The 11,079-nt window shown below is 35.7% G+C and overlaps 2 protein-coding genes across 2 annotated transcripts; both read left to right on the top strand.

The window, feature by feature from the left end:
• The first annotated feature begins 1,542 nt into the window (after positions 1-1,542).
• On the top strand, positions 1,543-1,947 carry LOC129894198 (uncharacterized). Its single transcript, XM_055969762.1, has one exon. It carries the CDS (start codon positions 1,543-1,545, stop codon positions 1,945-1,947), a length of 405 nt encoding a protein of 134 aa, XP_055825737.1.
• Positions 1,948-6,661: 4,714 nt separating this feature from the next.
• Positions 6,662-8,726, top strand: LOC129902073 (delta(12)-fatty-acid desaturase FAD2-like). The gene is made up of 2 exons (XM_055977144.1): positions 6,662-6,735; positions 7,402-8,726. The coding sequence occupies exon 2, from the start codon at positions 7,432-7,434 to the stop codon at positions 8,572-8,574; it is 1,143 nt and encodes a 380-aa protein (XP_055833119.1). The 5' UTR covers positions 6,662-6,735; positions 7,402-7,431; the 3' UTR covers positions 8,575-8,726.
• Positions 8,727-11,079: the final 2,353 nt, after the last annotated feature.

Below are 11,079 nucleotides of genomic sequence, written 5' to 3'. Positions count from 1 at the left end.
TGCCTTGGTGATGGATGTATTGATGCAGCAAATTCAAGGTGAGGTGCCATGGTGTATGCTTTTTGCGGACGACATAGTCCTCATCGATAAGACTCGTAGCAGAGTTAACGCTAAGCTGGAAGATTGGAGATGCACCTTGGAGTCTAAGGGGTTTAAGCTGAGTAGGACCAAGACAGAGTACCTAGAGTGCAAGTTCAGTGAGACACCTCAAGAGGTTGGTGCGGAAGTTAGGCTCGGGGACCAAGCCATCCAAAAGAGAAGTAGTTTTAAGTACCTTGGTTCTATCATGCAAGACAGCGGAGAGATCGACGAGGATGTCACACACCGTATTGGGGCAGGATGGATGAAATGGAGGCTTGCCTCCGGTGTGTTATGTGACAAGAAGGTGCCACCACAACTTAAGGGCAAGTTCTACAAAGTGGTCGTTAGACCAGCTATGTTATATGGGGCGGAGTGTTGGCCAGTTAAGGTCTCTTACGTGCAAAAGATGAAGGTTGCCGAGATGAGAATGTTGAGATGGATGTGTGGTCATACCAGGAGTGACAAGATTAGAAATGAGGCTATTCGAGAAAAGGTAGGAGTGGCCTCGGTGGAAGACAAGATGCGGGAAACGCGACTGAGATGGTTTGGACATGTGAAGAGGAGAGTCCCAGATGCACCAGTGCGGAGATGTGAGAGGCTGGCCATGGATGGTTTCAGAAGAGGTAGGGGTAGGCCGAAGAAATATTGGGGAGAGGTGATCAGATAGAACATGGCACATTTATGACTTACCGAGGACATGACCCTAGATAGGAGGGTGTGGAGGACACACATTAGGGTAGAAGGCTAGTACATAGTGGTTTTATTCTCCCTTATTCGTAGGCGTATTAACGCACTATGATTTTTTGTACTCTGATGTATGTTATTTATGGTATTTATGTTATTATCCAATAATAATATCTACTGTTTTTTGTGCTTTGATTATACTATTGTTTGGACCGTTTTCGTCATTTACTTATTTACTCTAATATTCTTGTCTGACCTTTTTCTATGCTTTTATTGAGCCGAGGGTCTTTCGGAAACAGCCGTCCTACATTGGTAGGAGTCAGGTCTGCGTACACTCTACCCTCCCCAGACCCCACGATGTGGGATTTCACTGGGTTGTTGTTGTTGTTGTAAGGTGAAGTACACACTGGATAAGCTAGCCCAGTTGTATATCGTCACATCATTTGGCTTCATAGTGTCCAGTATCCATTGTTTCGGATTGGGGTTCAGTGTTTACTTTGCACTTTTGGCAGGCATTGCAGCATGGTTTAGGTACTAGGCTTAATATGAGTATAACCTTTCACCCATAGACTGATGGTCAGTTCAAGCAGATAATTTGAGTTGTAGGATATGCTTCGAGCCTGTGTTATCGATTTTAGTGCTAGGTGGGATTAGCATTTGCCCTTAGAAAAGTCTGCCTACAACAATAGTTATAACTCCAGCATTCAAATGGCCCCATTTGAGGCTTTGTATGGTAGGCGGTGTCGATCTCCTATTGGGTGGTTCGATTCAGTAGAGATGGACTCTTTAGACACGAATTTGCTTAGAGATGATATGGAGCAGGTTCGGATGATTCAGGGTAGGAAAAAAGGTTATGCGGATAGGAGAGTTCGACCATTGGAGTTCATAGAAAGTGATCATATTTTTCTCCGAATGTCGACCATTAAGAGTATGATACAGTTCGGAAAAAAGAGCAAGTTCAGCCCTCGGTTCATTGGCCTATTTAAGATTTTGAGGAGAGTGGGAGAGGTAGCTTATAGATTTGTGTTTCCGCCTAGCTTACCGACGGTGCATCCTGTGTTTCATGTTTTCATGCTCCGGAAGTATGTTTCGGATGAGTCTCACGTGTTATCTCTTGGCACAGAAGAGTTGGGTCTAAATTTGACTTTTGAGAATAAGCCCAAGGCCATTCTTAATAGATGAAATCTTCTTTCCTTTTTGAATTCTTTCTCCAACACACCTTTTTTCCCTCTTTCACTGAGGAGGAAAGAATAATCCTCCAAGCAAACATGTCCGTAAGCTTAGGACCAAGGAGATTGCTTAGGTGAAGGTATAGTGGAGGCACCGTTTAGTCAGAGAGGCAACTTGGGAGTCGGAGAGTGACATGAGGGCCCGATATCCACATCTTTTGGAGGCTTCAGGTACTTTCTTTTACTTTATGTTTGAGAATGAACATGGTTTTTAGAGGTGGATGATGTAATAACCCTGAAGGTCATTTTTGAAATTTTTTGTAAAATGATCATTTTACCCCTATTGATAGTTTTCTTGAGTCATATTTGATTGATATTCAATATCGATTTCGCGATTTTTCATGAAAAGTTGAAAAAAATTGTAAACTTTGAGTTTTAAAGGTTTATATGACTTAATAATGGTATTTGAGGTCATTCAGAGTTTTGGGTCTCAGAAGGGAATTTCATCGATTTCATTAATTCCGGAATGTTGAAATTGATCTAGGAGAGTTAACGAAATCAAATTCGGGTTATATTATGAATTTGAAGTGTTGAGTTGGAAATCTTTGAGTTTTTGGCTATAGGGTTGACTTTGGTCAACGTTTGGGGATCAGATACTTGAAATTGAATTTTGATGACTCCGTTGGATTCAGAGGGTGATTTTAGGCCTAGGGAGAATTCCTATGTATTTTTTGATAACTCTGAGGGAATTTTAGTCTTTTAAGGTTTGGAATTAGTTTAGTTCTGATTTTTTAGATTCTGGGTCAAGGATATCTCGAATTCGAATTCTTATAATTTCGTTGAGCTCAGAATGTTGATTTTGATAGGGTTATATATATAATTTGTGTAATGAGGTTCCAATCGAATTTCGAGGGTCAGTTGGTGACTTGGTGATTTTTGAAATTTTGGCTGAGATCTGCTGCAGACCTCGCTTTAGCAAGGGGGTATAGCTAAAGCGACTCCCGCTTTTGTTACAGGCCTATCGCTTTTGTCGCTTTTGCGACAAGGGTCACTTAAGAAGCAAACCTCTGATCGCTAAAGCTACTTTACGGAAGCAATAAAATGACTGCTCTAGCATAAAGGCGGGATTCTAAAAGCGGCCCATTTATTGCAAAAGTGAGGGTCCGCTTAAGCAAACTCCAGTCGATTAAGCGACACCTAAGAGGGATTTTGGGTGGGGTCTATGTTATTTTCACCTTTTTTGAACTTTGAAGCTCGATAGAGGCGATTTGGAGAGGGAACTTTCATGGAATTTCATTGAGTAAGTTATTCTAACTCCACTTCATCATATCCCAATGATTAATTGTTGATTTTAACATGAATTTGAGGATTTCAATTAGTGGAAATGACCATTTTTCAAGGACTTTGAAAAAAATTCTTCAAATGTTGATTTTGACCTGACTTGAGCTTGTTTTTCAAAATGATTTTTGCCATTGAGTTCCTAAGACTATGAGGAACGATTTCATCCAAAATTTTCTGAATTTAACTCCCCTTTTTGAAATCAAATTTTGAGCCTTTTGATCTTTTTTTTGCCAAATTTTGCGTTCTTTATGTCGTTGGACTTGGGTGTTGATAGTTAAACACTATTTGAATAGATTGTGGTGATTCGGAGTATATTCAAAAGGGAAAGGCTTACATTAGGTGATTGATCGCGATTTGTATAAGGCAAGTGGATGCTTAAAACTCCGTGAATATATTAGAATCTCGAATTTCCCTTTTAGATATGTGGTTGGGAGAAATGGGGATGAGGTTATGGGTGGAACTGTGATATGAACTAATCTAAATTGATCGACGGGGTTAATAAAAGGAGATATGTGTTATAGTATAGATTTGAATGTTATATATCGTGATCTAGATATCTATGTATATTTGATAAAATACTTGATAGTCTGATTATGATTGTTGATTGGTTGAATTGATTATTCCTCATTACTTGTGTGAGCATGTTGATTGCATTAGTTTTGAAACACTGTGATGAGAAGTACATGATTGTGAGGCCGAGGTCATTTTCAGTAAGATATTATAATGTCGAGGTCATTTCCGACAAGAGACTAATAGGCCGAGGTCATTTCCGACGGAATTATATCGTTGAGGTCATTTTCGGTGGGGTTATATTGCCGAGGTCATTTCTAATGAGATTGTGAGGCCGAAGTCATTTCCGGTCAGAGATGGTGCTGCCGAGGTCATTTTCGGTGAGATTATGATGTCGAGGTCATTTTTGGTGAGATTATGGGGCCTGGGTCTTTGCCGACGATTGCATACGTGCATGATCATTGAGAGTGCCTATACGTTTCTGCATATTTGTGTGACAGACTTGATACTTATATGTGACTTGTGCACTATGATTTGTGATATTGAGCTGTGATTTGAGCATTATTTGAACAGTTTAGCATGAGCTGTTAGGTTGGGCTGATTATCTGTGCATGTTGTAGTTATGGAGGTTCGGTTGGGTTGGAAAGGAGTTCGTGTATCTTTCTAGATTTACTTAGTTTTGCTAGTTAGCTCGCTGGGTGCCGTGTCATTTGGTACTCGCCCTTGCTTCTACACTTGTGTAGGTACTAAGCCTGAACTTTGATCACCCGTTCTTTCTGATCATCTGAGGCTTCTAGGAATTTGAGAGAGGTAGCTATTGATATCCAGCGTACTCTAAGATTTTTCTGTACTTTATGCTTTACTCTATTTGAGACTTGAGGACATATTGAGACTTGTATTTCATTTATTTCTTGTCTTTTATTGTCTTGTACATGTGACAACTAATGTTTGGGGGTTAATCTAGTTGAAGACTTCTTTTTTTGTTTAATTACTTGTCTATTTAAACTGTTTTCCGATTTAGCTCCGTAATTATTGCGTTTTAGGCTGACTTGTCCGGTGAAAAAGGACAGGTGTCATCACACCCGGATTTAGATTATGACAATATACAATGTTATTTTTTGCCGAGGGAATTCGATTTGGGTGAATCCCCTCCCACCCCCCTATATCGCCCCTGGTTGTAGAATGGAGAAAAGGGGAGGGCCCTGCATATATGTATAAGACGCAAGTGCTCATGTGCCTTATAAGGCCCGTGGGGCCATGCTCCTTGCCTTTAACGTTTCTTTGACGTTGACAAAGAGTAACGATAAGGTGCAACTGCACATACGTTTTTGTCTTTTTGATTTCTTTCTAAGAGCCCGTTTGGATGGGCTTTAAGTTGGTCAAACCAACTTATAAGCCCCTTTTTAGCTTTTGGACATGTTTGTCTAATGCTAACTTTAAGTCATAAAGTTCTTAAAGTCAGTCAAAAATGAAAAGTTAGGATTTCTAACTTTTTTCCTAAGTGCTTAAAGTTATTTTGTTTGACCATGAAAATTACTTTTATATCCCTTATATTTTAACTAAATTCCGAAACTACCATTTTTATTCTTTTAACCCTAAAATTCAAACACTTATTTTCAACATAAGCACTTTTATCCAAACACTCAACTGTTTATTTATAAAAATAACTTTCAGTACTTTAAAGTTTTACTATAAAAGCACTTCATACATAAAAATTACTTTTTTTAAGCCCATCCAAACGGGCTCTAATATCAACTGCCCTTTCGGTATTTTTGCAACAAAATGCTGCTGTTTTGGCTTCGACTATGGCCTCTCTTGTTGACTATATAAGGATCTAAATTTGTTACATTCTGAAATAATCTAGTCTTGTCACTTTCACTTTGTATCATTTTGACCGGCGTTTGGATACTATTTTATGACAGATTTTGTAATCTCATGACACAAATGTTGTGTAACAATTATATATATGAATAAAACATCTAAAAAAGATGGTTATTCTTGATGCTAATCAGGCTAGCCTATACCAGACTAATGAGATCGTGAGCTATGAATCTATAATTTTATTATTTCATTGAATTCAAACTTACAAATTAAACTCATTAAATTTAAATTTTGAATTCGACTCTAGCTATGATTATGAGAACATCCAAGAAATTACAAATATTGAATAAGGCATGGTGTGGTTGTAAGTTACTACGCTAACGTTTGGACATGTAATTTGAAATCATGATTTCAAATCAATGTTTGCACATACGATTTGGAAATGATAATTTTAAAATATTTTAAATGTAAAATTTGACTCATAAGCTTATATTTTGTATTAAAAAAAATAGATCTAATATAAATTTTGCAAAAACAGACTCATGCTTAGCATGAAAAGATTGTTTGTTTGATGTGAAAGAATTATATTAAAGAATAATCAGTTACAATATTGTTGTTTAATGAATCATTATAAAATTATATGTATTTGGAGGTTTGTGATCACAAACATTTATTCTTAAAAGGAACATAGAAATACGTGACTCATCCTTAGAATATTTTGATATCTGTTTATGAACTATGATTTGCTTATTTGATAAGATTATATAAAATTGAAGAAATGTTAATAGTTTTCACAATTTATAGCCTCAAGGGTATTTATATTTATAACTTATAAAATTTAAAATGCATATTTAAATAAAACTTTGTACCATGATTTTTTATCGCACGTTGCCCAAAAAGTATGTATGGATAGGCGTACTACTGATTTTCTGCCATTTTGTTTTTTCTTTTGACTAAAAACGCAGTAGTAAAGAGTGTAGAAATTTCGTTTTTCCAATAGTCAGAGTTGGTTGGCTACTGGTTCCACATATAGGGCATTATATATACACAGACTATCTTCACTCACAAATTAACACTCTGAAGAAGAGAGAAAAAAAAGAAGCCTAAAAGGTCTCTTTTGAATCGTGAGGTATTTCTTTTCACTAAAAATAAAATTTATCTTTATTTAATTTTTGTAATTTGTTAAAATTTACTTTTTTCCCTATTATGATATGCATTGCCAAATGGTAAAATATTTACTTTTTTTGTTGTAGTTGAAGATATTTTAAAATATTTATTTTCTTTTCAAATTTAGAATCTACGTACAATAGTTACAAGATATTTATTTTCTTTTTATTGTAGGATCTATAAGTAAGAAAAAAAAATATTTACTTTCGTTATTTATAAATAGTGATATACTCTTCTATATTGATCAAACATAAGAAATAATGCAAAGAATAATACAATGAGTTTATCATCTGTTTCTCTGATTTTTTTTCAAAATATAATTAGCAAATTGGCTCTCTAGAATAATCAAGTATAAATATGAAACAAAACGATTATATTATATCTTAATTTCCTAACATATGAAGCATGCCGTTTGGAAAATTAAATCCATGACCTATTAGGATAAGCGTTTAACTTCGTGCCAAAAGTTATAACCTTTTAACAGTTTTCTTTTGAAACAATTATGCTAATTGATTTGCCATATAGTTGAATTGTTTTTTGTTGACATTTTCATATTTATGCAATGATTGTCTTATATTATAACTATATACAATAGGCAAAGTAAGATTAATATGAGCGAAATTTATAGTTGCAGGATTGAAGAAAGAGGAGAACAAAAATGGGAGGTGGTGGTAACATGTCTGCTCCAACAACGAAAACTGAACAAAAGAAAAATCCTCTCCAAAGAGTGCCATCTTCAAAACCACCTTTTACACTTGGTGACATCAAGAAGGCCATCCCTCCCCACTGCTTTCAGCGATCTCTCATTCGCTCCTTCTCCTATCTTATTCAGGATCTCATACTTGTCTCCCTCTTTTATTACATTGCCACCACTTACTTTCAACTCCTTCCATCTCCATTAAGTTATCTGGCATGGGCTACCTATTGGATCGCTCAAGGTTGTGTTTCCACAGGAATATGGGTTATTGGCCATGAATGCGGCCACCATGGCTTCAGTGATTACCAATGGGTAGATGACACTGTTGGTCTTATCCTCCACTCTGCACTTTTAACACCATACTTTGCATGGAAACATAGTCATCGCCGTCACCATGCCAACACTGGTTCCCTTGAGAATGATGAAGTATACATACCCAGGCTTAAATCAAAATTAAGATGGTACTACAAATACTTGAACAATCCAGTAGGACGAGTACTTGTACTCGCCTTCACCCTCACTTTTGCCTGGCCTTTGTACTTGATCTTCAATATCTCAGGCAAAAAATATGATCGTTTTGCATGTCATTATGATCCTTATAGCCCGATATATTCTGATCGTGAGAGGCTACAAATCTACATTTCAGATGCAGGTGTGATTGCAGCTACTTATTTGTTGTATCGCGTTACTTTGACACAAGGGTTAGCTTGGGTTGTTTGCGTCTATGGGGTGCCTCTCCTTATTGTGAACGGCTTCATAGTGTTAATCACTCTTTTGCACCACACACACTCTTCATTGCCACATTATGATTCATCGGAGTGGGATTATCTAAGAGGAGCTCTAGCTACAGTGGACAGAGATTATGGTATCCTAAATAAGGCGTTCCATAATGTTACAGATACTCATGTTTTGCATCATATATTCTCATACATATCACATTACCATGCAATGGAGGCAACCAAAGCTATCAAGCCATTGCTGGGAGAATACTACCAATGTGATGATACCCCAATTTTAAAGGCAATGTGGAGGGATACAAAGGAGTGCATCTTTGTGGAGAAAGATAAAGATAAAGGTGTTTATTGGTACAAAAACAAGCTTTGAAAAATGAATATCAAGAAATAGTAATTCAGAAAACCTTAGTGGTTGTACGCATTTTAATTGTGTGTTTTTCTTGTATTGCACTGTCAATGTTTGTTTTAGTCGTAACAATCAATTCAGTGTGAATGAATAAGATAACTTTTATTTGAAATTAACTACTCTCTCAATTTATTTGAATTAATTTCCTTATTAGTTTGTTTCTTTGTTTTTTTAGTTTCAACTTTCTTCATGACATGTTTAAAACCACAAAATTAAAGGATATTTTGATTCATTTGATATATCTTTAATTTAATATCACAAAATTCATAAATTTTCTTTATTTTTTTGAATTCCATGTCAAATAAAAATAGATCAAACAAATTGAAATGAAAACAATATTAAAAACATGAGAATTTTTCGATAGGAAATTGGTTCATCGGAAAGCTTTTCATAGACATTCCTTCGGAAATCTCATATTCCAACGGGCATCTATGCAAATCCATAGATGTACACTTGAAACTATTTTCTTACCGATAGATTTTTTCCTAATATGGCAAACAAGAGGAATAATAATGTGTCAATGAATATGTCAACCTATCATGATTATAAATTTAATAATAAAATGTATTCATTCTTGACTCTATTTCTTTTTTAGTCTACCAAAATAATTGACATCTTACTAATTCGAAATAACTAAACCTTTTTTTTTTTCATTTTAACTTTAAATGACGAGTCTTTATAGTCACATAAATACAATGGAATATTTTGAGTTGAATTTTTAGATAATTCACTCAATTAATAGTAATTATCCAATAAAGTTATTTTTTTATTATTTTGTAACAAAGTCACTCAACTACTGATAATTATCTCAAAAAAATGTTTTCTTTTTTTTAATAAGAAGGTACTCAACATTGTCATTTCAGCTAAAGCTACTCAACCAATTCATGTGATGTTTATGACAGAAAAATATTTTTTAAGCCAAACTTTTTTTTTAAAAAAAAAGTTATTCATTTCTTGGGAAAATCATATAGCTGCCCGTGGCAAAGCCATATATACTTGAAGGGTGTCTATTCTTGTCTATATTTGCTTATTCGTTCAAAACGAGAAGCGTAATAGCCTCTCATAGATGAATTTATTTAAGTTCACTTAGCATTGTTGTTTAATATTGTTAGCTTCCATAACTGAATCTTTTATAGAATGTAAATGAAGAAAAAGATAGAGAGAAAGGAGCAATCTGAAAATATCTAAATCTTTCATTCGTTTAGTTATGAGTTCCACATGGGAATATTTATACACTTGATCATCACTACTCACTTGATCATCTTAGTTGGCATGTCAACTGTCTAACTAACTTCTAACAACTTTTGTAACTGACTTAGTTATAACTAACTCACTATGGTTACATCAGCTTGGAACTTAGCTCAACATTCTCCTCAAGCTGATGGCTTGAACAGGTCTTTTAGTCCAAGCTTGCTCAGCAAGTATTCATGTTGGAGTCTCCTTAGTCCTTTTGTAAGTACATCTGCCAACTGTTCTTTAGTAGGAACATAATCTGTTCTTATCATTTCTTGACTGATCCTTTCTCTCACAAAGTGACAGTCAATGTCAATATATTTGGTTCTCTCATGGGATATAGGATTTGCAGCAATTTGAATTGCAGCTTTGCTTTCACATATCAGGTCTCTAGGTTGTTGGACATGAACTCCCAGTTCTTGGAACAATCATTTCAACCATGTAATTAAGTTCTACAGCACATGCAGCCATGCTTCTGAACTCAGCTTCTGTTGAGCTTCTGGATACAGTTTCCTTTTTCTTTGACTTCCAAGATACTAAATCTCCACCAAACTTCACTAGATAACTAGTGACTGATCTTCTAGTTTCCAGACATGCACCCCAGTCAGAATCACAATAGGCAAATAGTTGGTTGGTTCTTTCAGCAAGCATGAATAACCCTAGTCCAAGTGTACCCTTGATGTATCTTACCACTCTTAGGGCAGCTTTCATGTGAGATTTCTTTAGACTGCATGTATTGACTCGGTACTTATACTACAAATGCTACACCAGGTCTGGTCATAGTGAGGTATAGTATTTTTCCCATTAGCCTCTGATATGCTGAAGGATTCTTTAGGACCTCATCACTAGTTGATTGTCTATTGCGTATGTGTTTTTCATATTCCCCAGAAGCGAGTTTCTAGTCCACCTTAAGTAGGGTGTTAGCCAATTTTGCTCCACTTACTCCAGCTTCTGACACTAATTCTAGAGCATACTTTCTTTGGCACATTACTATTCCCTTATTTGATCTGGCTACTTCAATTCCTAGAAAGAACTTCAACTCTCCAAGGTCTTTCATTTTGAGTTTGTGTTGCAGATCTTTCCTTGCTTGATTGATCAATCATGTCTTGATTGTTTTCAGTAACCAACAGATCATCTACATATAATAAAATAATCACCAACTCACCATTTAATTTCTTGGTGAAGAGGGAATAATCATAGTGGCTTTGAGTAAATCCCATATGAATAAGAGCAGCA

Source organism: Solanum dulcamara, chromosome 1 (genome assembly GCF_947179165.1).
Source record: "Solanum dulcamara chromosome 1, daSolDulc1.2, whole genome shotgun sequence".
Classification (NCBI taxonomy): domain Eukaryota; kingdom Viridiplantae; phylum Streptophyta; class Magnoliopsida; order Solanales; family Solanaceae; genus Solanum; species Solanum dulcamara.
Note: the sequence above shows the minus strand (reverse complement) of the source record. Positions and strands in the feature narration are given on the sequence as shown.

Bases quoted from the DNA above. Each gene is read 5' to 3' on its own strand.
- LOC129894198 (XM_055969762.1), top strand. From the start codon at position 1,543: ATGGACTCTTTAGACACGAATTTGCTTAGAGATGATATGGAGCAGGTT.
- LOC129902073 (XM_055977144.1), top strand. From the start codon at position 7,432: ATGGGAGGTGGTGGTAACATGTCTGCTCCAACAACGAAAACTGAACAA.